Source organism: Barbus barbus, assembly GCF_936440315.1.
Source record: "Barbus barbus genome assembly, chromosome: 18".
NCBI classification, from domain to species: Eukaryota; Metazoa; Chordata; class Actinopteri; order Cypriniformes; family Cyprinidae; genus Barbus; species Barbus barbus.
The window spans coordinates 30,449,871-30,475,016 of NC_136746.1; the positions used below are offsets into that span (position 1 = coordinate 30,449,871).

Here is a 25,146-nt window from a genome sequence, read left to right on the forward strand (position 1 = left end):
GGTTAATATTAATACAGTAAAAAGGATTGTTTGTCACCCAGCTGTGTGTTTATGAAGAGTGACGAGTCTATAGATCATCCACAACATTTTAGGTACAATATTTCATTAACAGACAAAATTGTAATATTTCTAATGGTGTTTTATCATGTGATTATTTCATTATTCATCTGATATTTTAACATTTGCTCTCACACTCTCTGTTATAGTTCAGTTGATCAGAAGAAATCAGAAGCAGAGCCCAGCTGTGTGTCTATGAGGAGTCATGCTTCTATGGATCGTCCAGTTAATTTTAAGAGTGATGACACAAGGTATAACCAAGTATAATTTTTTTTTAAAGGATATGATTATAGTAAGATATTTAAATTAAACTCATAATCATACAGCACTATAAGTAAATATGAGCAGACGTCTGGCTGGGAAATGCAGTAAATGTAATAAAAACAATCAGATATAGAGCACAGAGTATAATTATTTATTTACATTTATTTAAATAGTATTAAATTTTTACAGTTGTGACCTTGAGCAGGTGCATTTTTAATAAAGTCACAACTGTTATTAAGATAAATGGAAAATGTCACCGATGTCAGAGTGTTTGATTCTTGATTCAAGGTCAATCCTGCAACACAGATCAGTAACAAAACCCGTCTGTAAGAAATATGACCAGCCTATGAATCAACCACAAGACACGTATCCTGGTGTAAGGTAAACTGTGGGATTTATTAATGCAGTGCATCATCACACATTACTCAAATACATCATTAATAACTGACACATTTCATAAACCCTGTGATATGTTCAGTGTCTCATAACACAGAAAACAAAAAAATAAATGTTGCTTTGTACATTTACCTCTGTAGCTCATGTAATAATGTGGTATTTTAATTTTCCAGGCATGAAGTCCTCAACAGGTTCAGATCAAATCTGCTGAAGAAGTTTGAGCGTCTGTATGAGGGAACAGCGACGCAGGGAAACCCAACACTCCTGAATGAGATCTACACAGAGCTCTACATCACAGAGAGTGAGAGTGGAGAGATCAGTAATGAGCATGAGGTGAGACAGATTGAGACACAATCCAGGAGAGCAGCAACAGAGGACACAGCCATCAAATGCAATCACATCTTTACACCTTTACCTGGACAAGACAAAGCCATCAGAACTGTGCTGACAAAGGGAGTCGCTGGCATTGGAAAAACAGTCTCTGTGCAGAAGTTCATCCTGGACTGGGCTGAAGGGAAAGAGAATCAGGACGTCCAGCTCATATTTCCACTTCCTTTCAGAGAAATCAATCTGATGAAGGACAAAACACTCAGTCTTTCAGATCTTCTTCATGTGTTTTTCCCTGAAACTAAAGAAATGGAAATATCCAGTGATGAATATAAAGTGTTGTTCATCTTTGATGGTCTGGATGAGTGTCGTCTGTCTCTGGACTTTAAGAGTAAAGTGAAACTGTGTAATATATCTGAATCAGCCTCAGTGGATGTGCTGCTGATGAACCTGATTGAGGGGAATCTGCTTCCCTCTGCTCTCATCTGGATCACCTCCAGACCAGCAGCAGCTGATCTCGTCCCCTCTGAGTGTGTCCATCGAGTGACAGAGGTACGAGGCTTCAATGAGCCACAGAAGCAGGAATACTTCAGGAAGAGAATCAGTGATCAGAGTCTGGCCAATACAATCATCTCACACCTGAAGTCATCAAGGAGCCTCTACATCATGTGCCACATCCCAGTGTTCTGCTGGATCTCAGCCGCTGTTCTGGAGAAGATGTTGAGTCCAGCAGAGAGTGGAGAGATTCCCAAGACTCTCACTCAAATGTACACACACTTCCTGATCCTTCAGACCAACATCAAACGTGAGAAGGACTATGAGAAGAAGATGACAGATGAAGACATGATCCTCAAACTGGGTAAAGTGGCTTTCCAGCAGCTTGTGAAAGGAAACCTGATCTTCTATGAGGAAGACCTGAGAGAGTGTGGCATTGATGTGACAGAAGCATCAGTGTACTCAGGATTGTGCACTCAGATCTTCAGAGAGGAGTTGGGCTTGTATCAGGGGAAAGTCTTCTGCTTTGTTCATCTGAGCATTCAGGAACATCTAGCAGCTCTATATGTGCACCTCTCCTGGACAAACCACAGCAGAAATGTGATTGAGCCAATCAACAAACAGAGATTACAATCTAAAGTGAAGGTCTTGTTTCAACATGCTTCATTATCTGAGCTGCATCAGAGAGCTGTGAAAGAGGCTCTAAGGAGCAAAAATGGACATCTGGATCTTTTCCTGCGGTTCCTTCTGGGTTTGTCAGTGGAGTCTCATCAGATTCTCCCACAACGAATAATGAAGCTGAAAAGAAGCAGCTCTGATAGCGATAAGAAAACAGTTGAGTACATCAAGAAGAAGATCAGGACCATTGGCTCTCCAGAGAAATCCATCAATCTGTTCCACTGTCTGAATGAACTGGGTGATCGTTCACTAGTGGAGCAAATACAACAGTATCTGAAATCTGGAAATTTAAGTCAAGCCGGACTCTCTTCATCTCAGTGGTCAGCTGTAGTTTTTGTGTTGTTGACATCAGAAGAGGAACTGAATGAGTTTCGTCTTGATAAATTTATTAAAGGAAAGAATAAGACTGAAAATATGAGAGTTCTTCAGAAGCTGCTGCCTGTGATTAAAGAATCCAGATCAGTTCAGTAAGTATCAACGAGAACAATCACTTCACTGTTAAAACATTAAGAAAATCAGAGTCAAAAGCTCATAAATGCTGTAGCTATTATTTTAGTGGTCGGCATTTTGATGTGTTTTCAATACAGAGACACTGTAAAAGATTTCTTCAGGCAAACAAAGTCAGAGAAGTTGCATATAAATAATTCAGGTTTTCCAGTAAAAATGTTCAAATTAAAATAAAGAAGGAATTTAAATATTTCTCATCTGGCATAAAATACCAAACAAGTGGAGAAGCAGCTCAAAACTCCTAAAATCTGATGAATCAGTTAATGGAGCAAAACAGCAGCATACTTGAACACACACTTTTGAAGACAACAATTGAAACATAAGGTTGTTAATTAATTAATTATGAATTATTATAATTGTTTGTTATTTTTATGTTTTGTTATTTTACAGAAGGGCATCTGGAATGACGAGCTAGACTCAAACTTATGAACACATGAACTATCTGCCAGTTCACAGTCCAGCATGTGGATTATTCTTAAACATGTTAAACCAGTTAGACGTTGAATTATAAGTTACTTTTTATTCAATTACAATACAATTACATATAATTACAATTTTATTCTATTAATAGATAAATGTTGATTAAATCCAGTCTTAACATTCTTTTAAATTTACCCATGAAATTTGGATAATTTGACAATGCATGTGCAGGTTTTCTTTTCTCATAGTATTAATTAATTAAATTAAATTGGAATTGCAAGTTGTTTGATTGCTTTTTTTATAGCTGTTTGATAATGTTTCCCATGATTTTCATGACGTACATTAAAACCATGAGAATCTCTATTAAGTTCAACACATTTCTATTCAGTTTTAAGCTGCCAGATGAGACCAAACATGACCCAATGATCAAGTGTTTGATCACAAGAGTTAATAAATGAGATGTAATGGGGAACACGTGGCTCCTGTGAAGCAGATGTCCTCCTGTAGGTGTTTATTAGAGGAGCAAGTGACTGTTTCTCCAGACAGATCCATCCTTATATCACTATGAAACAATATCTCACATTCAGCTCTGTGTGTCTGTTCAGTCCTGAAGCACATGACAGTTTCAAACAGCAGCATTGAGCATCAACATGCATAAATCTCATTCTATCAGCAGCAGTATGTGGCAATGCTTGTCATTATATCTCCTCTCCTGCTCTGAGACCAGAGTCAATAACAAACTACACACACTTCAACTACAATTCACATTCTGTCATTGTTCTCTACAGGTTGATTGATTGTGGCGTCACAGATGAAGGTTGTGCTGCTCTGGCTTCAGCTCTGAGATCAAACCCCTCACACCTGAGAGAACTGAGTCTGTCTGAGAATAAACTAGGAGATTCAGTGAAGCTGCTTTCTGATGTACTACAGGATCCTCACTGTAAACTGGAGACACTGGGGTAAGATCTCTCTGATAGTCACACATGTCTTTGTCCTCACAGGGCTCTAGACTCATTCTTTTCGTTTTAGACCTCAGTCCAATGATCCATCAAACACTGATTTGTGCTTTAAGTTTGTACTTTCTCTTTAATAATGGATTCACAGCTAAACTGATCTGATCTGAGAGAGTGAAGAGTGTGTCATTGTTCTCTACAGGTTGAGAGATTGTGGTGTCACAGATGAAGGTTGTGCTGCTTTGGCTTCAGCTCTGAGATCAAACCCCTCACACCTGAGAGAACTGAGTCTGTCTGGGAATAAACTAGGAGATTCAGTGAAGCTGCTTTCTGATGTACTACAGGATCCTCACTGTAAACTGGAGACACTGAGGTAAGATCATATATGACTCTCACATGAAGCACATTTAAAGTAAATATGAAGTGTTCAGCCTCAGGTTTTTAGTATTAAATAAACAGCATAGTAAAAGTCATTGGTTCTGATGTTCACTGTAGTTTATATGTAGATGATATCTGCATTTGATACAGAAACAAGTAAATGAATACCATCAAGTGAAAAATCCAACTGAAGATAAACAAAATACAATCTTGGTCAAAACAGAACGGTTTCAAGTTCTCACAAACAGAAACTGTCTGTATGCATTAGGGATGTGCAACAGCGATCGAGTACTCGGCCGTGACAGCGATGATCGATCATGAAAACGAAGATCGTGAAAAAAAAAAAAATCAATTCTGATTGGTTCTAGTATCACTTTGGGCGGCACCCTGAGCTCTGATTGTTTATCTTGCAACAGCATGCGGTTCAAAGTATAGATGTGAGAAGAGAGTGAAGCTTGGCTTTGAAGTCACGTAGTGATGTCTGGGTTAGCTACATACATATCTGATTAATCTAATATAGGATGCGTTGGGATATTGACATTTATTTACATGCTGAATGCGCTGCATATTACCAGTGTTTTCATGCTCAAATGCAATGCCCGATATTTGAGTTATTTGAGTTATTTGAGACGGTCATATTACTTTACTTACTTTACTTTTGTCATTTAGCAGACGCTTTTGTCCAAAGCGACTTACAAATAAGAAAAAGTAACTAAAAGTTACAACTCTATAAATACTATATACCTACATATTTAAGAAAATAAAGAAATTAAATAAAATTGACACATGCATATAACATTTCAATAATAAACAAATAAATGGAAAAACTAAAATAAAAAGCGATACTTCTATCCCTGCCCGGTGGAGTCGCACGGTAGAGTTGATGGTCTTTACACTCTTTACTTTTATATTGCTTTTAGATGTTTCTTTTTTTTTTTAAATACCGATCCTAATGTAACAGTGATTTTATTTTTTTTATTTTTTTCGTCATATTTGTTCAACAGTAGGCATACTTTCTCGTAATGGCTTCAGAAACACGCAGGCGATTTTAAGAATCACTTGATGATGTAGATGAAAATATAGAGCACATCTGCCAAAAACATGAATGACATAAGCATTATAATGAGAACTTTATATAAAATGTGAAATCTATAGTAAATCCTGTCCTTGCCCGTGTTTCAGCGCGCTGTTGAAAGCGCTCTCTCTCTCTCTCTCTCTCTCTCTCTCTCTCTCTCTATAGCGCATAACAAAGTTCAAGCATATGTATCTTTTTGTGCAGATACAAGTTGTAATGTTACGTTTATGTTATGTATCTAGGTTATCTGATTAATATCATAGGAAGTGTCTTAGAACGGGTTTCAGTTTATTGGCATAAAGTCAGCTTCACCTCAGGCAGCTATTAGTTTTTAGATATTGCTTTTTTAATAACATTGCTGCATCATAATCATAATCTAACAGTGTTCTAATCATGTGTTCATGTTTTCATAGACATGTTTTTGTCATATTTTTATTTTTAACATTCCTTTTCATAACAGTCTTCAGATATTTTCATTATCTCCATTACGGCCATGCCCTGCCCCCCGAGTACTCGATTAATCGTTTTTGAAACCTATCGATGATCGAAATAAGAAATTGCCAAAAATGCCCATCCCTAGTATGCATTTCTGTCAACTTCATTCCTTGCACTATGAACTAGTGACGCTCCAATCGGTCTTTTTTTGCCTCCAATACTGATTCTGACACCTGGGGTTCAGTATTGACCGATACAGATCCCGATCCCATACCAGTGCAGTTTTTTTTTTTTTTTTATCAATGTACAATTTTTATATCTCTGTGTGGAACTGATAATCACTCTTTCACAATCAAATAAATACAGACCAATGTTCCCTCTAAGCTGCGCGCAGCCGCAGAGGAATAATGTGCCACGCACACGCAAAAATGAGTTGGGAAAGCCATTTGATTGTATTGTAGTAAAAAGGAAAGAATTGCAATGCTCGGGTAAAGCGCTATAGAGCTGCTGCTGCTACAGAGTTAGAACCGGTGAATGTGGTTTACAGGTTTCATAGAAAGAGAATGATGTGCGCCAAACCCAATACTTCAATGGTTGCGGATGAAATGAGTTAGCTCAACACGAGAGCAAACGCAGTGACATGTGAAATAAAAGCTCCTCATGTATTAAAGAAGAGTGGCTTGATTAAGTGCTGGAAATAGTGGAGGATGGGCACAGAACGGGAACAAAACTCTTGAGACATTTACAGTCACACACAGGTGTATTGTGCAAACTGTACTTCATAGCTATGTTTAGATAGCTATTGAAGAATTCACGTTTTTGTTTTTATTATATTTAACTTACAGATCTCAGTTTAAATGCTTCAGTTTGTTTTTTATCCTCTTCTATCTGTTTTAATGCTTCATTGTGTTGATATTATATTATATTACATTATATTATATTAGCTCTATATTACAAACCTAATAAATAATTGACCTTGTTTTTAATGGAGTCACTTATGCTCATCAGGGCATCAAAATACAGGAAAAAAACAGTAATATTGTGAACTCTTAGGCTATTGCAATTTCTAATATTGGTTTTCTATTTTAATATATTTTAAAATATAGTGTATTCCTGTAAAGCAAAGCTGAATTTTCAGCTTCATTACTCCAGTCTTCAGTGTCACATTATCCTTCAGAAATCATTCTAATATTCTGATTTATTATCAGTGTTGAAACTGTTGTGCTGCTTAATATTTTTAGAACCTTTTTTCTTTGATTCTTTGATTAGGCTAATAAAAAGTTAAAAAGAACAACATTAATTAAAAATATAAATATTTTCTAACAATATAAGTCTTTACTTTCACTTTTTATCCATTTAACACATCCTTGCTGAATAAAAGTATTAATGTTAAAAAATCATAAATAAGAAAGAGAAAATTTACTGACCCCAACCTTTTGACTAGTAGTGTATATTGCAACACAAAATTTTTATTTTGAATAAACACTGTTCTTTTTAACTTTTTATTTCTCAAAGAATTCTGAAAAATATCACAGGTCCCAAAAAAATATTAACACTGTAAAAAGTGATAAGTTGACTTAACTTAAAAAAAATTGAGGAAACCCCTTGCCTTAAAATTATCAAGTAAATAATAATTAAAAAAAAACAAAATTCAGGTTCACTTAACTTATGTTTTTAAATTATTATTTACTTGATAATTTTAAGGCAAGGGGTTTCCTCAATTTTTTTTAAGTTAAGTCAACTTATCACGCTTTACAGTGAAGCAGCATAACTTTTTCCAACATTGATTATAAATCAGCATATTACAATGATTTCTGAAGGATCATGTGACACTGAAAATTCAGCTTTTCTTCACAGGAATAAATTATATTTCAAAGTATATTAAAATAAAAAACTTATTTTAAATAAAATTATCAAAAAATACAGCCTTGATGAGCCTAAGAAACTTCTTTAGAACCCTCTGTTTGCGGGGTCTTTTGCTTTTGTTGACTTTTTTGCTTTTGTTGACTTTTTGAAAATTGACTTTTGCTAAATTTTTTAAAAATGTTCCCTTTGTCCAAATGGTATGAAACCTTCTACGGCTCTCAACACTTTCTAGATCTACAAAAAAAATAAAAAATTGGAATGATATCTGTTTTTATGTTAGCGTGACAAAATTTGTGACACTCATGGTTTTCGGGGTCTCTGGAGACCCCGCAATCAAAATAGACAAAATTCATCATCAAATTCAGAAACAACGCAGAACACATCGACAGAAATGGCAAAAATAAAGTGGCACACTTCCACCAATGCAAAAAACATCCACAATGCTAAATTATATTGCTCACAACACACACACACACACACATATAGAGGAACACATTTTTGAGACTATAAAAACTGTTCTCTTATCATTTGTAAAATAAAATAATCCAAAATGCAGTACCACCACAAAAATAAATTGGTGACACTGACACATTGAAAATGTGCACACTCACACACACACACACACACATTTGTAAGGCTATAATTTGTCAAATTATAGAGACCTCAAGCAGTACGGGTTGGCAGTAACACATCCAGCACCATCACACTGAACACTGGGGCCCCACAAGGATGTGTGCTGAGCCTCCTCCTCTTTACTCTGCTGACCCACGACTGCACACCGTCACACAACTCCAACCTGTTCATTAAGTTTGCGGATGACACAACTGTGGTGGGTCTCATTAGCAACAGAGATGAGACAAACTACAGGAGCGAGGTAAGCCGCCTGGCCGGGTGGTGCAGTGACAACAATCTCTCTCTGAATGTGGAGAAGACGAAGGAGATTGTTGTTGACTTCAGGAGAGTACACACTCAGCATGCCCCTCTGACCATCAACGGTGCGACTGTGGAGAGAGTGAGCAGCACCAAGTTCCTGGGTGTGCACATCACTGAGGACCTCTCCTGGACTAACAACACTGTAGCACTGGCCAAGAAAGCACAGCAGCGTCTCTACTTCCTCCGCAAACTGAGAAGAGCCAGAGCCCCTGCCCCCATCATGTGCACCTTCTACAGAGGCCCCATCGAGAGCATCCTAACCAGCTGCATCACTGTGGGGTATGCAACGCATCCTGCCGCAAGTCACTTCAGCACATAGTGAGAGCAGCTGAGAAGATCGTTGGTGTCCCTCTCCCCTCCTTCCAGGACATTTACAGCACTCGTCTCACCCGCAAAGCCCTCCGCTTTGCAGGTGATCCCACCCACCCGACACACAGCTTCTTCAGTCTGCTGCCATCAGGGAGGAGACTGCGGAGTCTCCAGGCGAGGACCAGCAGACTGAAGGACAGCTTCATACATCAGGCTGTAAGGAAGCTGAACTCCCTCCCGTCCTTGCCCCCCCCCCTCTTTTACCCCATGCAACACTGAACTCTGACACTATGAGCCCCCCCCTCACCAACTTACAAACTGTGATCAGTACCTGTCACTTGTGCAACATTGGACTGATCACTACCTCATCCAGCATTGACTGCAAACTACCTCTTCGGATAGTCTGATATAAGGATTGTTCTCCCTACTGACAAGCTCTTCTTGCACTACACATATCTGCACAGTTTTGTTTTATTGTTTTATTTAACTGGTTTGCACTCTATCTATTCTGCCATGTGCCTTATGCCACTTTCTCATATTTTTTATTTTTTTTTTCTACAATGTCCTCAGATTGATAAGCTCTTTTTGCACTACAAATATATCTGCAGTTTTGTTTTTATTTAACTGGTTTGCACTCTATCTATTCTGCCATGCGCCTTATGCCACTTTATCTATTTCTTTATTTTTCTACAATGTCCTCATTTGGATAGCTGTATAGTTGTATGTACATACGTTCAAATACAGATAATACAGTTTAAACATGTTTAATGTTAACTGTATGCACCAAGGGTCTGAGAGTAACGCAATTTCAATTCTCTGTATGTATGCGCCGTACATGTGGAAGAATTGACAATAAAGCAGACTTGACTTGACGTGATCTACATAACTTAGTTTGTAAGCAATGGGGGGGGGGTTCAGAAATTGACTACAGCCTACCATCCCCAAACAAATTTAACAGAATGCATCAACCGCACACTCAAGACAATGATTGCTTCCTATGTAGGGAACCATCATCGCCAGTGGGATCGATGGTTGCTGGAATTCAGGTTTGCAATTAACTCCACAGTACAAGAAAGCACAGGTTACACACCAGCAGAAGTGGCTCTTGGACAGAAGCTAAAAGGACCATTAGAGAGAGCCTTGCATCAACCGCCTGATCCTAGTAGCCCTGCTTATACAGTTCTTGACCGGCAGCAAAATCTCATCCACCTTGTCAAGAAAAATGTGGAACGAGCACAAGTTAAGCAAAAGTACTACTATGACCAACGACGCAAGCAGACCCAATTTCATGTGGGAGATATAGTCTGGGTCCGTACTCATCCTCTGTCCAGAGCTAGTGAGGGATTTATGGCTAAGTTATCTGAAAAGTGGAAGGGTCCGGCTAACGTTACCAAATTTCTCGGTCCTGTTAATTATATTGTCTCATTTCTTGATGAACATGAGACATGTTTTGAGACGTCATGTTCAGAATTTCAAGCCTTGTTACGGTTATGGCCAGCCTTTCTCTGAAGGGGTGGGTATGTAACAGACTTGGGTCTGTTACCATGTACTATACTACCCACCACTAGGGAGTACAAGAGGGCTCATGCATTGGGTTTATAAGTGAGCTGTGTAGTAGAGGAAGTTAGATTTGTTTGGGCAGGGGAAAGCATGGCTTTCCTGCTGCATCTCCAAAGTGAAGCTGTCCTGATTGAGAAACGTCTAGTTTCCTGCTCAATCGAAGTAAGATTCTTTTGTGTTCTCTTCTCAATGCACTTTAGGTCTGTTTTGTTCCAATGTCTATGGTTTTCAGTATGATTGCATTTATGTTTGCTATGAGGCTATGTTTGCTAATGTTAGTTATCCTTTGTATTTATAGAAAAAAGGACTCCTTGATACATATTATTGACTGCTTTCTGGGTTATTCGTGAAATGGGAGATCAAATGGATTTCTATTCATGAACTTTTGTTGGCATCGCTTGTGGATCCGCTTGTGGATTTGGTGCACAAGGATTAAGAACAAACTTTGGTGTGAATCTTGGATGGACTATTTTGGATTAGTGTTTTCCTCTCTCTTATATTTCTCTGCATGCAAGGATTACAAGGATCTCTTTCATTCATCAATGGACAATTTCAAGGTTTTTTTGTAACTATCTTACATACACACATTTAAATTTCATTATTTGTACAAATACATCTACTGATGCTACTGGACACATCTTCAGTGATGTTCCTGGAATCATTGGGTGTTTCGGGTCTTTCAACATCATACACCCTCATCCAGGTGACCCAGCTGAGGCTGATCAGACCCCAGCTTGTGTCAAGTTGGCAAATCTAGCTGCTCTTCTCCTCCTCACTCCACCGATGCCTAACAGACTGAAGGCTCTGCACAGAGATCGGGCCGCAAAGCCCCTGCTTCTGACCTCGATTGGGAGACACCTTGCTCTCCATCCGGCTTGTCGACACTAGCTGACCAGTCCCTCGTACTTGGTGAGCTTCCTTTCAAAAGCCTCTTCCAAGCGATCTTCCCAAGGGACTGTTAGCTCCAACAGAACCACTTGTTTGGGGGGCTCAGACAAGAGAACAATGTCTGGTCTTGGTCACAATGTGGTTGGGGAGCTTGAGTTGCTGCTCCAGGTCCACCAACAGCTGCCAGTCCCTCGCAGTGGCCAGGATGCCTGCGGATGTTTTTGCAGCTGGTCTTGGCTGCTCTCCAGCTTTGATGAAGGTGATTGCTTGCTTGGAGGGGCGGGAGTGCTTGGCCCACTCGACTCCTGCAGCAATGGCTTCAGCGATGGCCTTCAGCACCTGGTCATGTCTCCACCTGTACCTCCCCTCTCCCAGTGCCTTTAGGCAGCAACTCTGAATGTGTTCTAGTGTTCAACGCCTGGAGCACAGTGGAGATGCCGGTGACTCCACTCTGCCCCATATGTGAAGGTTTGATGGGCTAGGAAGCACATCATATACTGCCTGGATGAGAAATTTGATCCACTGTGGCTCTGCCTTCCACAGCTCCGTCCATGTCACGTTCCTCTCGATCGCATTCTCCCATTGTATCCTGTTGCCTCATTCCCACTGTCCTGCAGGTTCTCTCCTCCTCAACCACTGCTCTCACCTCCTCCTGGACTAGGCAACGCCTTTCCTTCCCTTTGATGGTGTCAATGTGGGGAGTTGAAAAGGAACCCAGCCCAGTCCTGCCTCTTGCTACCACTACCACCAGCCTGTTGTGATCTAATCTTGCCTCTGCTTGTCGAACTGCCCCCACAGCCTTCCACTTCTGATGAGTCCCAACTTCAATTCCAGCCTTTGCCACCTTTGGATCGCTTGAGTCTCTATACTGCAACATTTCCCTGGCTCGCGTTACCTTGAACTCCTCTTCCAAGGACTTGAGTGGCTGTTGCAGTTTGTTGCGGTGCCCATAGAGTGCGATGCTGTTTAGACTTTTTGGAAGCCCCAGCCATTTTCTGAGGTAGCTGGCAAAGCTTGGCAATTGCTATTGAATTTTATCAATAGTTAATGGTTAGTTTTCGGCCCCTCCCAAAATTCAGATTTATAACAGTGTTTTTAACTTGTGCAGTTAGGAATTTGTTATAATTTATTCCATATTCTTGAATCAAAGTCATTTAAATAGTTTCAAAAGTTATCGAAAGAACACATTTTGCACACTTTTAAAGCAGAGTACACAACTAATTAATAAATCTAAAACCAAAGATTGGTTTCATGGAAACAGCAACAGTTTCAAACCGTATTTTTGAGACTGTCTTTGGTACACTGCAGTTTTAAGGAGAACATATTCAGCAATGGTGTTGATTGATGAATTTGTCTCATGGTTTGTTCTTAAGCATATTTAAAACACCAGATAGACCTGTACACACTATTACAATTTTTTTAAAGATTTTCACCAGAAGGGTCTTAATATACTGTATGTTAAATGTTTTATGATTATGATTGTGTTCTGTGACATTTTAGACCTCAGTCCAATGATCCATCAAACACTGATTTGTGCTTTAAGTTTGTACTTTCTCTTTAATAATGGATTCACAGCTAATCTGATCTGAGAGAGTGAAGAGTGTGTCATTGTTCTCTACAGGTTGAGTGATTGTGGCATCACAGATGAAGGTTGTGCTGCTCTGGCTTCAGCTCTGAGATCAAACCCCTCACACCTGAGACACCTGGATCTGTCTGTGAATAAACTAGGAGATTCAGTGAAGCTGCTTTCTGATGTACTACAGGATCCTCACTGTAAACTGGAGAAACTGTGGTAAGATCTCTCTGATAGTCACACGTCTCTGTCATCACAGGGCTCTAGACTCATTCTTCCCACTGGTCGCTCTTTTGAGACTAACTTTCAGATGAGAAAGTGTTTTGATTGGGGGGGGTGCTTTTTTTCACAGTACCAATTCAATTCTATACCTGCTTATAGTCAACCGATTTCAACCGCTCCTGTGTGTTTTTGTGTGCGTGCTTTGGTTTGGAATTACAGAACCACATGTTTATTTACATCATGCTTTTGCAGTGTTGAGTATTGTAGCCAATCACCGGCGTCTCTGTTGAAAGCAATGGCCAGTCAGAGGTGTTTTCTGTAGGTTAGTCAGAACCCGCTCTGTGCTCATTTTTGTTTTGGCAAGTAGAGTTCTACACGCTCACAGATCTACTTATTAGAACGAGAGAGAAAAGCATACACAGTGTAAATAAGAGATTGGTTGTGTAGTTAGTCATTGATTATATCATTGAGTTTTTGCGTGATAAAGCTCAGTCAGTTGCGCTATAAGAGGAGCCCTTTGCTCAGTTTCTGAACATATAGGACTGAACATCCACATATACAGTTTCAGGAGTGACAAACGCGTGAATCCACTAAATTGTTGCGCCAGTCATTGCTATGATTGACAGTGATAAGTTCAAGTTCAAGTTCAAGTCAGCTTTATTGTCAATTCTTCCACATGTACAGTACATACATACAGAGAATTGAAATTGCATTACTCTCAGACCCTTGGTGCATACAGTTAACATTAAACACGTTCAGATACAGATAAATACAGTTTAAACATATGTACATACAACTATACAATTATACAAATGAGGATATTGTAGAAAAAAATAAGAATTAGATCGATAAAGTGGCATAAGGCGCATGGCAGATAGAGTGCAAAACCAGTTAAATAAAAACAACACTGTGGATATATTTGTAGTGCAAAAGAGCTTATCAGTCTGAGGACATTGTAGAAAATAAAAATAAGAGAGATAGATAAAGTGCATAAGGCACATGGCAGAATAGATGGAGTGCAAACCAGTTGAATGTACAAAAACAAAACTGTGCAGATGTTTTGTTATGAGTGTAGTGCAAGAAGAGCTTATCAGTCTGTTAAAGTGACAAGTCGAAGTGACTGTTCGGATAGATTTTTGTCAGACTATCCGAAGAGGTAATTTGCAGTCAATGTTGGATGGGTAGTGATCAGCCAATGCTGCACAAGTGACAGGTGCCGGTCACAGTTTGTTGGTCGGTGGGGGGGGTGTCACAGAGTCAGAGTTCCTAGTGTGTTGCTGTGTTAAATGGGGGTGAAAGAGGGGAGGGGGGGCAAGGACGGGAGGGAGTTCAGCTTCCTGACAGCCTGATGTATGAAGCTGTCCTTCAGTCTGCTGGTCCTCGCCTGGAGACTCCGCAGTCTCCTCCCTGATGGCAGCAGACTGAAGAAGCTGTGTGTCGGGTGGGTGTGATCGCCTGCAATGCGGAGGGCTTTGCGGGTGAGACGGGTGCTGTAGATGTCCTGGAGGGAGGGGAGAGAGACACCAACGATCTTCTCAGCTGCTCTCACTATGCGCTGAAGTGACTTGCGGCAGGATGCGTTGCAAGCGCCATACCACACAGTGATGTAGCTAGTCAGGATGCTCTCGATGGTGCCTCTGTAGAAGGTGCACATGATGGGGGCCGGGGCTCTGGCTCTTCTGAGTTTGCGGAGGAAGTAGAGACGCTGCTGTGCTTTCTTGGCCAGTGCTACAGTGTTGTTAGTCCAGGAGAGGTCCTCAGTGATGTGCACACCCAGGAACTTGGTGCTGCTCACTCTCTCCACAGTCGCACCGTTGATGGTCAGAGGGGCATGCTGAGTGTGTACTCTCCTGAAGTCAACAACAATCTCCTTCGTCTTCTTCACGTTCAGAGAGAGATTGTTGTCACTGCACCACCCGGCCAGGCGGCTCACCTCGCTCCTGTAGTTTGTCTCATCTCTGTTGCTGATGAGACCCACCACAGTCGTGTCATCCGCAAACTTAATGAAAATGTTGGTGTTGTGTGATGGTGTGCAGTCGTGGGTCAGCAGAGTGAAGAGGAGGGGGCTCAGCACACATCCTTGGGGGGCCCCAGTGTTCAGTGTGATGGTGCTGGATGTGTTACTGCCGACCCGTACTGCTTGAGGTCTCCCGGTCAGGAAGTCCAACAGCCAGTTGCACAGAGAGGTATTGAGCCCCAGCTGGGCCAGTTTGTGAGTGAGCTGTTGAGGGATGATTGTGTTGAATGCTGAACTGAAGTCTATGAACAGCATCCTGACATATGAGTCTTTTTTCTCCAGATGTGTGAGGGCTGGGTGGAGGGCAGTGGTGATGGCATCATCGGTCGAGCGGTTGGACCTATATGCAAACTGGAAGGGGTCCAGGGAGGGGGGGAGGACAGACTTGATGTGGTGCAAGACTAGCCGTTCAAAGCACTTCATGAGGATGGGAGTGAGTGCTATTGGACGGTAGTCATTGAAGCAGGATGGAGATGACTTCTTAGGGACTGGAATGATGGTGGTAGCTTTGAAGCATGTGGGGACAACAGCCTGATTTAGTGAGATGTTGAAGATGTCTGTGAAGACATCAGTGAGTTCCACTGCACAGTCTCTCAGTACACGCCCAGGAATGTTGTCATGACCCGGAGCTTTGCGTGCATTGATCCTGCTGAGGGATCTCCTCACACTGTCCGGGGACAGCGTCATCACCTGGTCGCCGGGAGGAGGTGGAGTCTTCTGTGCAGTGGTGCTGTTTTGTGCCTCAAAGCGAGCAAAGAAGGCATTCAGCTCGTTCAGCAGGGGGATGGTGTTGTCACAGGTCTGTGGTGGGGGCTTGTAATCCGTAATGGTCTGTATCCCCTGCCACAGGCTCCGCGTGTCTCTGCTGTCGCTGAAACGATGGGCTATCCTCCTGGAGTACTGTCTCTTGGCCTCTTTGATGCCGCGGGATAGGTTGGCCCTAGCTGTCTTCAGGCCCTCCTCATCTCCAGCTCTAAAGGCAGCGTTCCGAGCCTTCAGAAGTCTGTAGACCTCCCCTGTCATCCACGGCTTCTGGTTGGCCCGGACAGTGATGGACTTTGTGACTGTTACATCATCAATGCACTTGGAGATGTAGGCAGTAACAGTCTCTGAGTACTCTTGGAGGTCTGTAGTATTGTTGTATGTGGCAGCCTGTTTAAACATATTCCAGTCAGTGGTGTCAAAGCAGTCTTGAAGTGCCTCTGACGACCCTTCCGGCCACACTTGAATCTGTTTGTGAACTGGTTTGGTGACTTTAACGAGCGGTCTGTATGCAGGCATTAGCATGACAGTGATGTGGTCTGAGGCTCCGAGGTGGGGGAGGGGGAGGGCCTTGTAAGCTCCTCTCTGGGTGGTGTAAACAAAGTCCAGAGTGTTTTTTCCCCTTGTTGGAAAGTCTATGTGTTGGTGAATTTTTGGGAACACACTCTTTAAGTCTGCGTGATTGAAATCCCCAGCCAAGATAAGAAAAGCATCTGGGTGGGCTGTCTGCTGCTCACTGGTGTGCTAGTACAGATCATTTAGTGCCTCACTCCTGTGGTTGTTGCTGGAGCTGGGAGGGATGTATACAGCAACGAGCAGTATGGCTGTATATTCCCTCGGTAGATAGAACGGCCGGCACTTAATAATCATAAACTCCACCAGGGGTGAGCAGTGTTTGCAGACCACAACAGCGTCGCGACATCATGCATCATTGATGTAAACACCAAAGCCCGCCGCCGCGGATCTTACCTCCCTCGACGAGAGCTCTGTCAGCTCGATAGCATGTTAGCTGGTCGAGCTGTATGGCGCAGTCCGGTACGCTGTTGTTAAGCCATGTTTCCGTAAACACAAAAACACAACAGTCTCTTACAGTCCTCTGAGTCGAGCGGAGTAGTCGGATGTAGTCCAGTTTATTGTCCAAAGAGCGTACGTTCGCCAGTACGATGGTGGGGATAGCTGGCTTGTGTGGGTTGGCCGCTAGCCTAGCTCGGATACCTCCGCGCTTACCCCTCTTCTGCTTCCTCTCACGCCGCTTGTAGCGCCTCCGCTGTGGGCGAGATGCAGTAGTGGGGGTCGGTGATGGAGAAGGCCTTCGGAGCAGACCGAGGTCCCGCAGCTCTTCAGTGTGCGCGGAGTTTAACTCTAAAAATGTGGTTCTGCCGACCTCGAGCAGAAACTCACGACTGTATGCGCGCTTAAAGACAGGTAGACTGTAGCAACGGACAGAACCAACTATCTGACAAACTGATGTCAAAAATAGACCTGTGCATTAAGTGATGCTGAGTAACATAACTACAGCAGTAACAAGTATGTGTTGCTGAATATATTAAAGACCGTTAAAGATCACTTAAAACACTCTTTTCGACGTGTCCTTTTTAAGGCAATGTTTAAATAAGATTTTAAATGAAATATTTCAAAATATTTAATGCGGTTATTTAATTGTACTTGCTATACTACTTAAGCACAGTACTAAAATTTGTTATAGTCACTTTATAATAAATCTAAAAGCAAGAGGTCAAAACTAGGCAGTGGAAATGGCAACTGAGCTAATGAGTGATCCTCTGCTGCCATCTACTTTATAATGATAAATTTATGTAATTGTCATCTTAAGTCTTTGTTTTCCTCGATGATCTTTGGCACATTTTTTCATGTCATCTCCATGAATGAAAAATGTATCTTTTAAAGTGAATTTTACAGCACAATTGTAGAGTTAAAAAAATAAAAGGCTTTTAAATAATGTATAAGTATTAAAAAAAAAAAAAAAAAATTTAAGGTGTCTTTGTCACCTTTTTCACCCATGATGTGTTTGCATCCCTGATCCTTTGTCAATTTTAAGAATAAAATCAGCAATGTTCAGTAAATGCTAAATGTCAGTTAATTTCATTCATTTCCATTACATCACATGCTTTGCTTATGCTAGTTTGATAAATAATGAACTTTCAGATAACATGTAAAATAGTAATCCAGAGTCTCTGTGATTTTACTGCAGGATGAATATCTCAGAGGTTTAGATTTGAACAGACAAGTGTCTGAATGTGTTTAGTTATAACTCAGTACTACAGTGATCAATGAGTGAATGAAAGTTATAATCACTTCAGCGTTTAGCATTATCATTAATAAAAGGAAAGACCCTCAATGCCTGTAAAACCACAAGCAGCATTTTTTTTTTATTAATTTATTTGTTTTATTTGCTGCTCTATCAGCAGTTTCATGTTCCTCTAATATCAGGGATGGATAACCTCAGTCCTGGAGGGCCACAGTCCTGCAGAGTTTAGCTCCAACCTCAATTAAACACAGCTGAAGCACAGAGCTGGATTATGACGCGGATCGATTTAAAGGCTCTCCTCGGTTGAAATCGTGTCCCAGAGAGAGCAGTGTTTCGGCTGGGTCCCCCTCTGCTCTAGTGTCCTGTACACCTGTGTGTTAATCCAGCCTTTCTGAACACAGTAATCAGTGTCTCCAGGATCACTAGAAAGTTACAGGCAGGTGAGTTTAATCAGGGCTGGAGCTAAACTCTGCAGGACAGTGATCCTCTAGGACTGATCCCATCTCTTGCCCGTCCCTGTCTCATATACTGAGAAAAATATTATTTAAGAAACAAAAGTTCATCAAAGTGGAATATAAACACCAAAGACAATAAAGCTGGAGGTAAACCGGTGATGAGCCAGAAGAAAAGCTCATTAACATGATATCTGTGCATATGTAGGCAAGAGGTCTACTTTGTAAGGCCTTGAGAATCTCTATTGAGTTCAACACATTTCTATTCAGTTTTAAGCTGCCAGATGAGAGCAAACATGACAATGATCAAGTGTTTGATCACAAGAGTTAATAAATGAGATGTAATGGGGAACACGTGGCTCCTGTGAAACAGATGTCCTCCTGTAGGTGTTTATTAGAGGATCAAGTGACTGTTTCTCCAGACAGATCCGTCCTTATATCACTATGAAACAATATCTCACATTCAGCTCTGTGTGTCTGTTCAGTCCTGAAGCACATGACAGTTTCAAACAGCAGCATTGAGCATCAACATGCATAAATCTCATTCTATCAGCAGCAGTATGTGGCAATGCTTGTCATTATATCTCCTCTCCTGCTCTGAGACCAGAGTCAATAACAAACTACACACACTTCAACTACAATTCACATTCTGTCATTGTTCTCTACAGGTTGAGTGATTGTGGCGTCACAGATGAAGGTTGTGCTGCTCTGGCTTCAGCTCTGAGATCAAACCCCTCACACCTGAGAGAACTGAGTCTGTCTGGGAATAAACTAGGAGATTCAGTGAAGCTGCTTTCTGATGTACTACAGGATCCTCACTGTAAACTGGAGACACTGTGGTAAGATCATATATGACACACTGTAAAGTATACTGTATGTGAAGAGTAAAATAAATTACAATTTTGAAAACAAAATTACAAATCCTAAAATGAAACAAAAAAAAATTTAAACACAAAGCAAGTCAGAAAACACAATGACAAGCTAGACAAAATGGAAAAAGTAGGTATTGTTTGCAAATTGAATACTTATCACTGATTGGACGAGACATTTGTCAATCAAGATGTACAGAGTAAAAAAAAAATTGTGACCAACTTTGTTTCTTGTACATGTGTGGACTTCTGTTCATTTTAACCCTTTTTTTGCAATAGTAAAAACCTTTTAAATTGATTACTTGTTTACACGTAGTGCATATAGACCATCAGACAAAATGACAAAAGAAACCAGTCTCATTCTGTAAGTGGAGAGTAAAGACAGTGAACAAAGCTTTTGACTCCAACCCGAGTACAAGCTCAGAGATGTTTATTAAACAAAAATTAAACATTCAAAATATGTAAATAAAGTGTCTGACAGGTATTTAATAGTGAGAATAAAGCACCTAATGGTTATTTAATAGTTCTTTTGATTGATCCGGCCGGCTGGAGATCAGTCATGTGCAGCTCATTCTCAAACCGTGGCTCTCTTCATGGAGCTTCACAGGTTAAACATGGTTAGTGTTAGGAGCAGGTGTAGGAGTGGACTTTAGTGAGAGCCACAAGTAGAGTCCCAATAAGGCTGCATTCACTTATGATTACTATAAATATAATCGTGTACAGTGAATATATTATTGCATGGAGTGTCTAGCGCTGTTTTTAAAGCAAAAAGGTCCCCGCTTTGAGGCCTTTCTCTCATGTTCTCCTTGTGTCTGTGTGGGTTTCCTCTGAGTGCTCCAGTTTCCCCCCACAATCTATAAACATGCAGCAGGTGAATTGAACACTATAAATTAACCACAGGTGGGAATGTTTGTTTGTGTGTGTGTTTGTGACCCAAGACGCTGAGATAGACGCCAGCCCCCAGAAACCTGCAGAGGATAAAGCAGATTGAAAAATGGATGAATGTTATTACATAATGTTTTGTAACGGACTGCAATATACAAACTATCTCACAGTGCAGGTGATCTCAGATTTTACTATCCTTAGTGATGGATGATAAACCTGTAAACACACACACACAATCTCTCCTCTATACATACTAGTACAGCTCTCTGAAGTGAATATTGTCATTAATAAAACCGATTTAGTGTAAAAACTTAGACATAGTGCAATAAAGAAACATTTCTCTTTCTTGAATGAGACTTTGGATGTTTTATGATCATGATTGTGTTCTGTGACGTTTAGACCTCAGTCCAATGATCCATCAAACACTGATTTGTGCTTTAAGTTTGTACTTTCTCTTTAATAATGGATTCACAGCTAAACTGGTCTGATCTGAGAGAGTGAAGTGTGTCTCATTGTTCTCTACAGGTTGAGTGATTGTGGCGTCACAGATGAAGGTTGTGCTGCTCTGGCTTCAGCTCTGAGATCAAACCCCTCACACCTGAGAGAACTGAGTCTATCGAGGAATAAACTAGGAGATTCAGTGAAGCTGCTTTCTGATGTACTACAGGATCCTCACTGTAAACTGGAGACACTGGGGTAAGATCATATATGACTCTCACATGAAGCACATTTAAAGTAAATATGAAGTGTTCAGCCTCAGGTTTTTAGTATTAAATAAACAGCATAGTAAAAGTCATTGGTTCTGATGTTCTCTGTAGTTTATATGTAGATGATATCTGCATTTGATACAGAAGCAAGTACATGAATACCATCAAGGGAAAAATGCAACTGAAGATAAACAAAATACAATGTATGTCTGTATGCATTTGTCAACTTCATTCCTTGCACTATGAACTAGCGACGCTCCAATCTGTATTTTTTTTGCCTCCAATACTGATTCTGACACCTGGGGTTCAGTATTGACCGATACAGATCCTGATCCCCATACCAGTGCAGTTTTTTTTCTTTTAAATCAATGTAGAATTTCTACAGGTGCTGGTCATAAAATTAGAATATCATGAAAAAGTTGATTTATTTCAGTAATACCATTCAAAAAGTGAAACTTGTATTAGATTCATTCATTACACACAGGCTGATATATTTCAAATGTTTATTTCCTTTTAATTTTGATGATTATAACTGACAACTAATGAAAGTCCCAAATTCAGTATTCCAGAAAATTTCAATATTGTGAAAATGTTCAATATTGAAGACACCTGGTGCCACAATCAGCTAATTAACTCAAAACACCTGCAAAAGCCTTTAAATGGTCTCAGTCTAGTTCTGTAGGCTACACAATCATGGGGAAGACTGCTGACTTGACAGTTGTCCAAAAGACGACCATTGACACCTTGCACAAGGAGGGCAAGACACAAAAGGTCATTGCTAAAGAGGCTGGCTGTTCACAGAGCTCTGTGTCCAAGCACATTAATAGAGAGGCGAAGGGAAGGACAAGATGTGGTAGAAAAAAAGTGTACAAGCAATAAGGATAACCGCAACCTGGAGAGGATTGTGAAACAAAACCCATTCAAAAATGTGGGGGAGATTCACAAAGAGTGGACTGCAGCTGCAGTCAGTGCTTCAAGAACCACCACGCACAGACGTATGCAAGACATGGGTTTCAGCTGTCGCATTCCTTGTGTCAAGCCACTCTTGAACAAGAGACAGCGTCAGAAGCGTCTTGACTGGACTGCTGCTGAGTGGTCCAAAGTTATGTTCTCTGATGAAAGTACATTTTGCATTTCCTTTGGAAAACAAGGTCCCAGAGTCTGGAGGAAGAGAGGAGAGGCACATAATCCACGTTGCTTGAGGTCCAGTGTAAAGTTTCCACAGTCATTGATGGTTTGGGGTGCCATGTCATCTGCTGGTGTTGGTCTATTGTGTTTTCTGAGGTCCAAGTGTTACGGCCTCGGACCTGTTAGCTCCTCCTCCTTTGCGGTTTGCCTGTTCGTTATGTCTCCCCTAACAGGTGAGTGGAGCACAGGTGTGGCGTGTTGCGGGTGATTGCTCCAGGACCGCGTGTGGTTGTTTCCAGTATCCTGGGTGTTAAAAGCTCTCCAGACCTGGTTGAAGGGGCCGCCGCTTCTCCTTCTCTCCTGCACCGCTTTTGCTGATTTTGTTTCCTTTTTGCACGACACTTCATATACCCTGATGGCATATGTTTTTGTCTTTTAAGTTTAAGAATTACACTGACTTTATTTACTTTACGTTGTTCATTCTTTATCTTTAATAAATATATTTTTGAAATCAAATAATCCGCGTGGTCTCCCCTCTCTGTTGCATAGCCAGGCACAGGCTGTATGTAACAGATTGGTGGCTCGTCAAGGGATCTGAACGTTCGGGACCTGAAACGACAAATAGACTGGGGGGTTCGTCAAAATAAGGATTTGAAACAACATCGATATATATATATATATATATATATATATATATATATATATATATATATATATATATATATATATATATATATAGTTTAGGCTTATAAATAGGTTTTGAATAGCCTAGTCGTAAGAAGCTTTACATATATTATTACCGTTTTTATTCGTTTGATTTGTAAAGCGCTTTTGATAGTTCATTGAGTTGAACGTTTTTGAATCATTGGGAAGACGCATGTGGATTAGTTTGAAAATTAATTGCGTTCGAAGTTATTTCATTTATTATTTTTCGTTGTTGGTGCGGAGAGGGGGAGAATATTTTGTTAAATTTGTACCTGAGCTGTTTCGAAGTATTCTAAGCCAGGTTGAAGAATTTGCGGTGAGCTATTGTTTGATAAGTGTGGGTCTGCACTGCGCGTTTAAAATTGAGTTTATTGATAAAGTATTCGATAAAATAATTATCGGAGCATTGCGAGTGCCTGTCAAGTTTTTTTTTTTTTTTTTTGTTGTTTTAGTTTGTTATTTTTGTGCTATCCTGGGCAGAGGGCACTGTCGTGGATGCCTGCTTTAACGATATTTTGTCGGGGGAGTTAAGGCACCGCTGATATTGTGTATTAAAAATCTCTGTCCTTGGGAGATGCATGAAGAGGATTGTTGTTTTTCTTGTTTTTTTTTCTCTTCCTTTTTACAGGGCAGCTCCGTTTTGTCTCGTCTTGATGCGCAGTGTTGTGGCCACGCTTACATTTGAAAAGGTGGGCTCGTTTTTCTTTAGTATCTGTAAGAATGTAGTTTAATTTTTATGGCTAGTTTGGAGGAATGTTTTTTAGCTCCATCTGTGGAGGTTCTGAATAATTTGACAAAGGATCAGTTGCATCAAGTTTGTGAACATTATAACTTTGACCTGGGTTTACCCAGAACAGCGAAATTAACCCAGATCAGAGTGTCAGTTCAGGCGGAATTGGTCATTAGGAATATTCTTTCATCACCTGCATCTCTAATTATGGATGAGTTAGAGTTCGGAGAAACAACGTCGACACCTCTTTCGACAGAGTTTTCTAAAATGACACTTACGTTTGAGCAACAAAAGGTTTTGATAGAAATGCAACAGAAAGATAGAGAAGCTGAACGTCAAGAGAGAGAAGCTGAACGTGAGGCAGAGAGGAAAGAAAGAGAAGCTCAACGTGAGGTGGAGATGGAAAGAATAAAAAGTGAACGTGATGTGGCTTTAGAACGGCTGAGATTAAGCGCTGAAGGTAGGCTTTCAGTTGATGGAGGTGAGGGTATTGCTCTTAGGGGGTCTGTGCGTCCCCCTGATATATCTAACATGGTTAGGTTGCTGCCGAAATTCAATGAGAGAGATCCCGATATATTTTTTTCTTTATTTGAGAGTGTGGCTGATGACCGTGGATGGTCTGACTCTGAGAGAACATTGTTACTCCAAAGTGTTCTTGTAGGTAGAGCACAAGAAGCTTTTATTGCGTTGCCTGTGCCAGATAGAAAAAAATATGTCAGAGTAAAAGAGGCAGTGTTTAAAATTTACGAATTAGTTCCTGAAGCTTATCGTCTGCGGTTTCACAGTTGGAGAAAAGGAGACAAACAGACATATACAGAAGTAGCGCGGGAGTTGAATAGTCACTTTAATCGTTGGTGCTCTGCAGTGGGAGTTACTACTTTTGAAGAATTGTCTAATTTAATTGTTTTAGAACAGTTTAGAAATATTCTTCCTGAGCGTGTTGCTACACATGTATTTGAGCATAAGATGAAAACCGCAGCGGAAGCCGCAGTTATGGCTGACGATTTTGCTTTGACACATAAGTATAGTTTAAAAGAAAACAATACAGGTAAGGTTTATCAGGAACAACGTTTTAGACGTTTCAATAGAGTGTTGGGGTCGTCTTCGTTGGGTTCATTGGAGTCAACTACTCTCACACTCAAATCAGTCACACAGAGGTGCTGTGAGTTTTCGCAGAGATTCTAGGTATTCTGCGTTTACACCTGCTAGTCAGGCTAAGAACGATGCTGATGTGTGTCGATATTGTTTAGAAAGGGGGCATTGGAAGAAAGATTGTCCTATTTTAAAGG

The 25,146-nt window shown here is 40.7% G+C and overlaps 1 protein-coding gene across 1 annotated transcript in view; it reads left to right on the forward strand.

The window, feature by feature from the left end:
• The first annotated feature begins 212 nt into the window (after positions 1-212).
• Positions 213-25,146, forward strand: part of LOC306884618 (NACHT, LRR and PYD domains-containing protein 12-like) — a 31,917-nt gene continuing 6,983 nt past the window's right edge. Inside the window, exons 1-8 of the mRNA XM_079440633.1 lie at positions 213-308; positions 610-702; positions 891-2,684; positions 3,933-4,103; positions 4,300-4,470; positions 13,163-13,333; positions 19,502-19,672; positions 21,113-21,283. Of these exons, the coding sequence (XP_079296759.1) occupies positions 253-308; positions 610-702; positions 891-2,684; positions 3,933-4,103; positions 4,300-4,470; positions 13,163-13,333; positions 19,502-19,672; positions 21,113-21,283 (2,798 nt within the window). The 5' untranslated portion in view covers positions 213-252. The remainder of the gene's footprint in view (positions 309-609; positions 703-890; positions 2,685-3,932; positions 4,104-4,299; positions 4,471-13,162; positions 13,334-19,501; positions 19,673-21,112; positions 21,284-25,146) is intronic.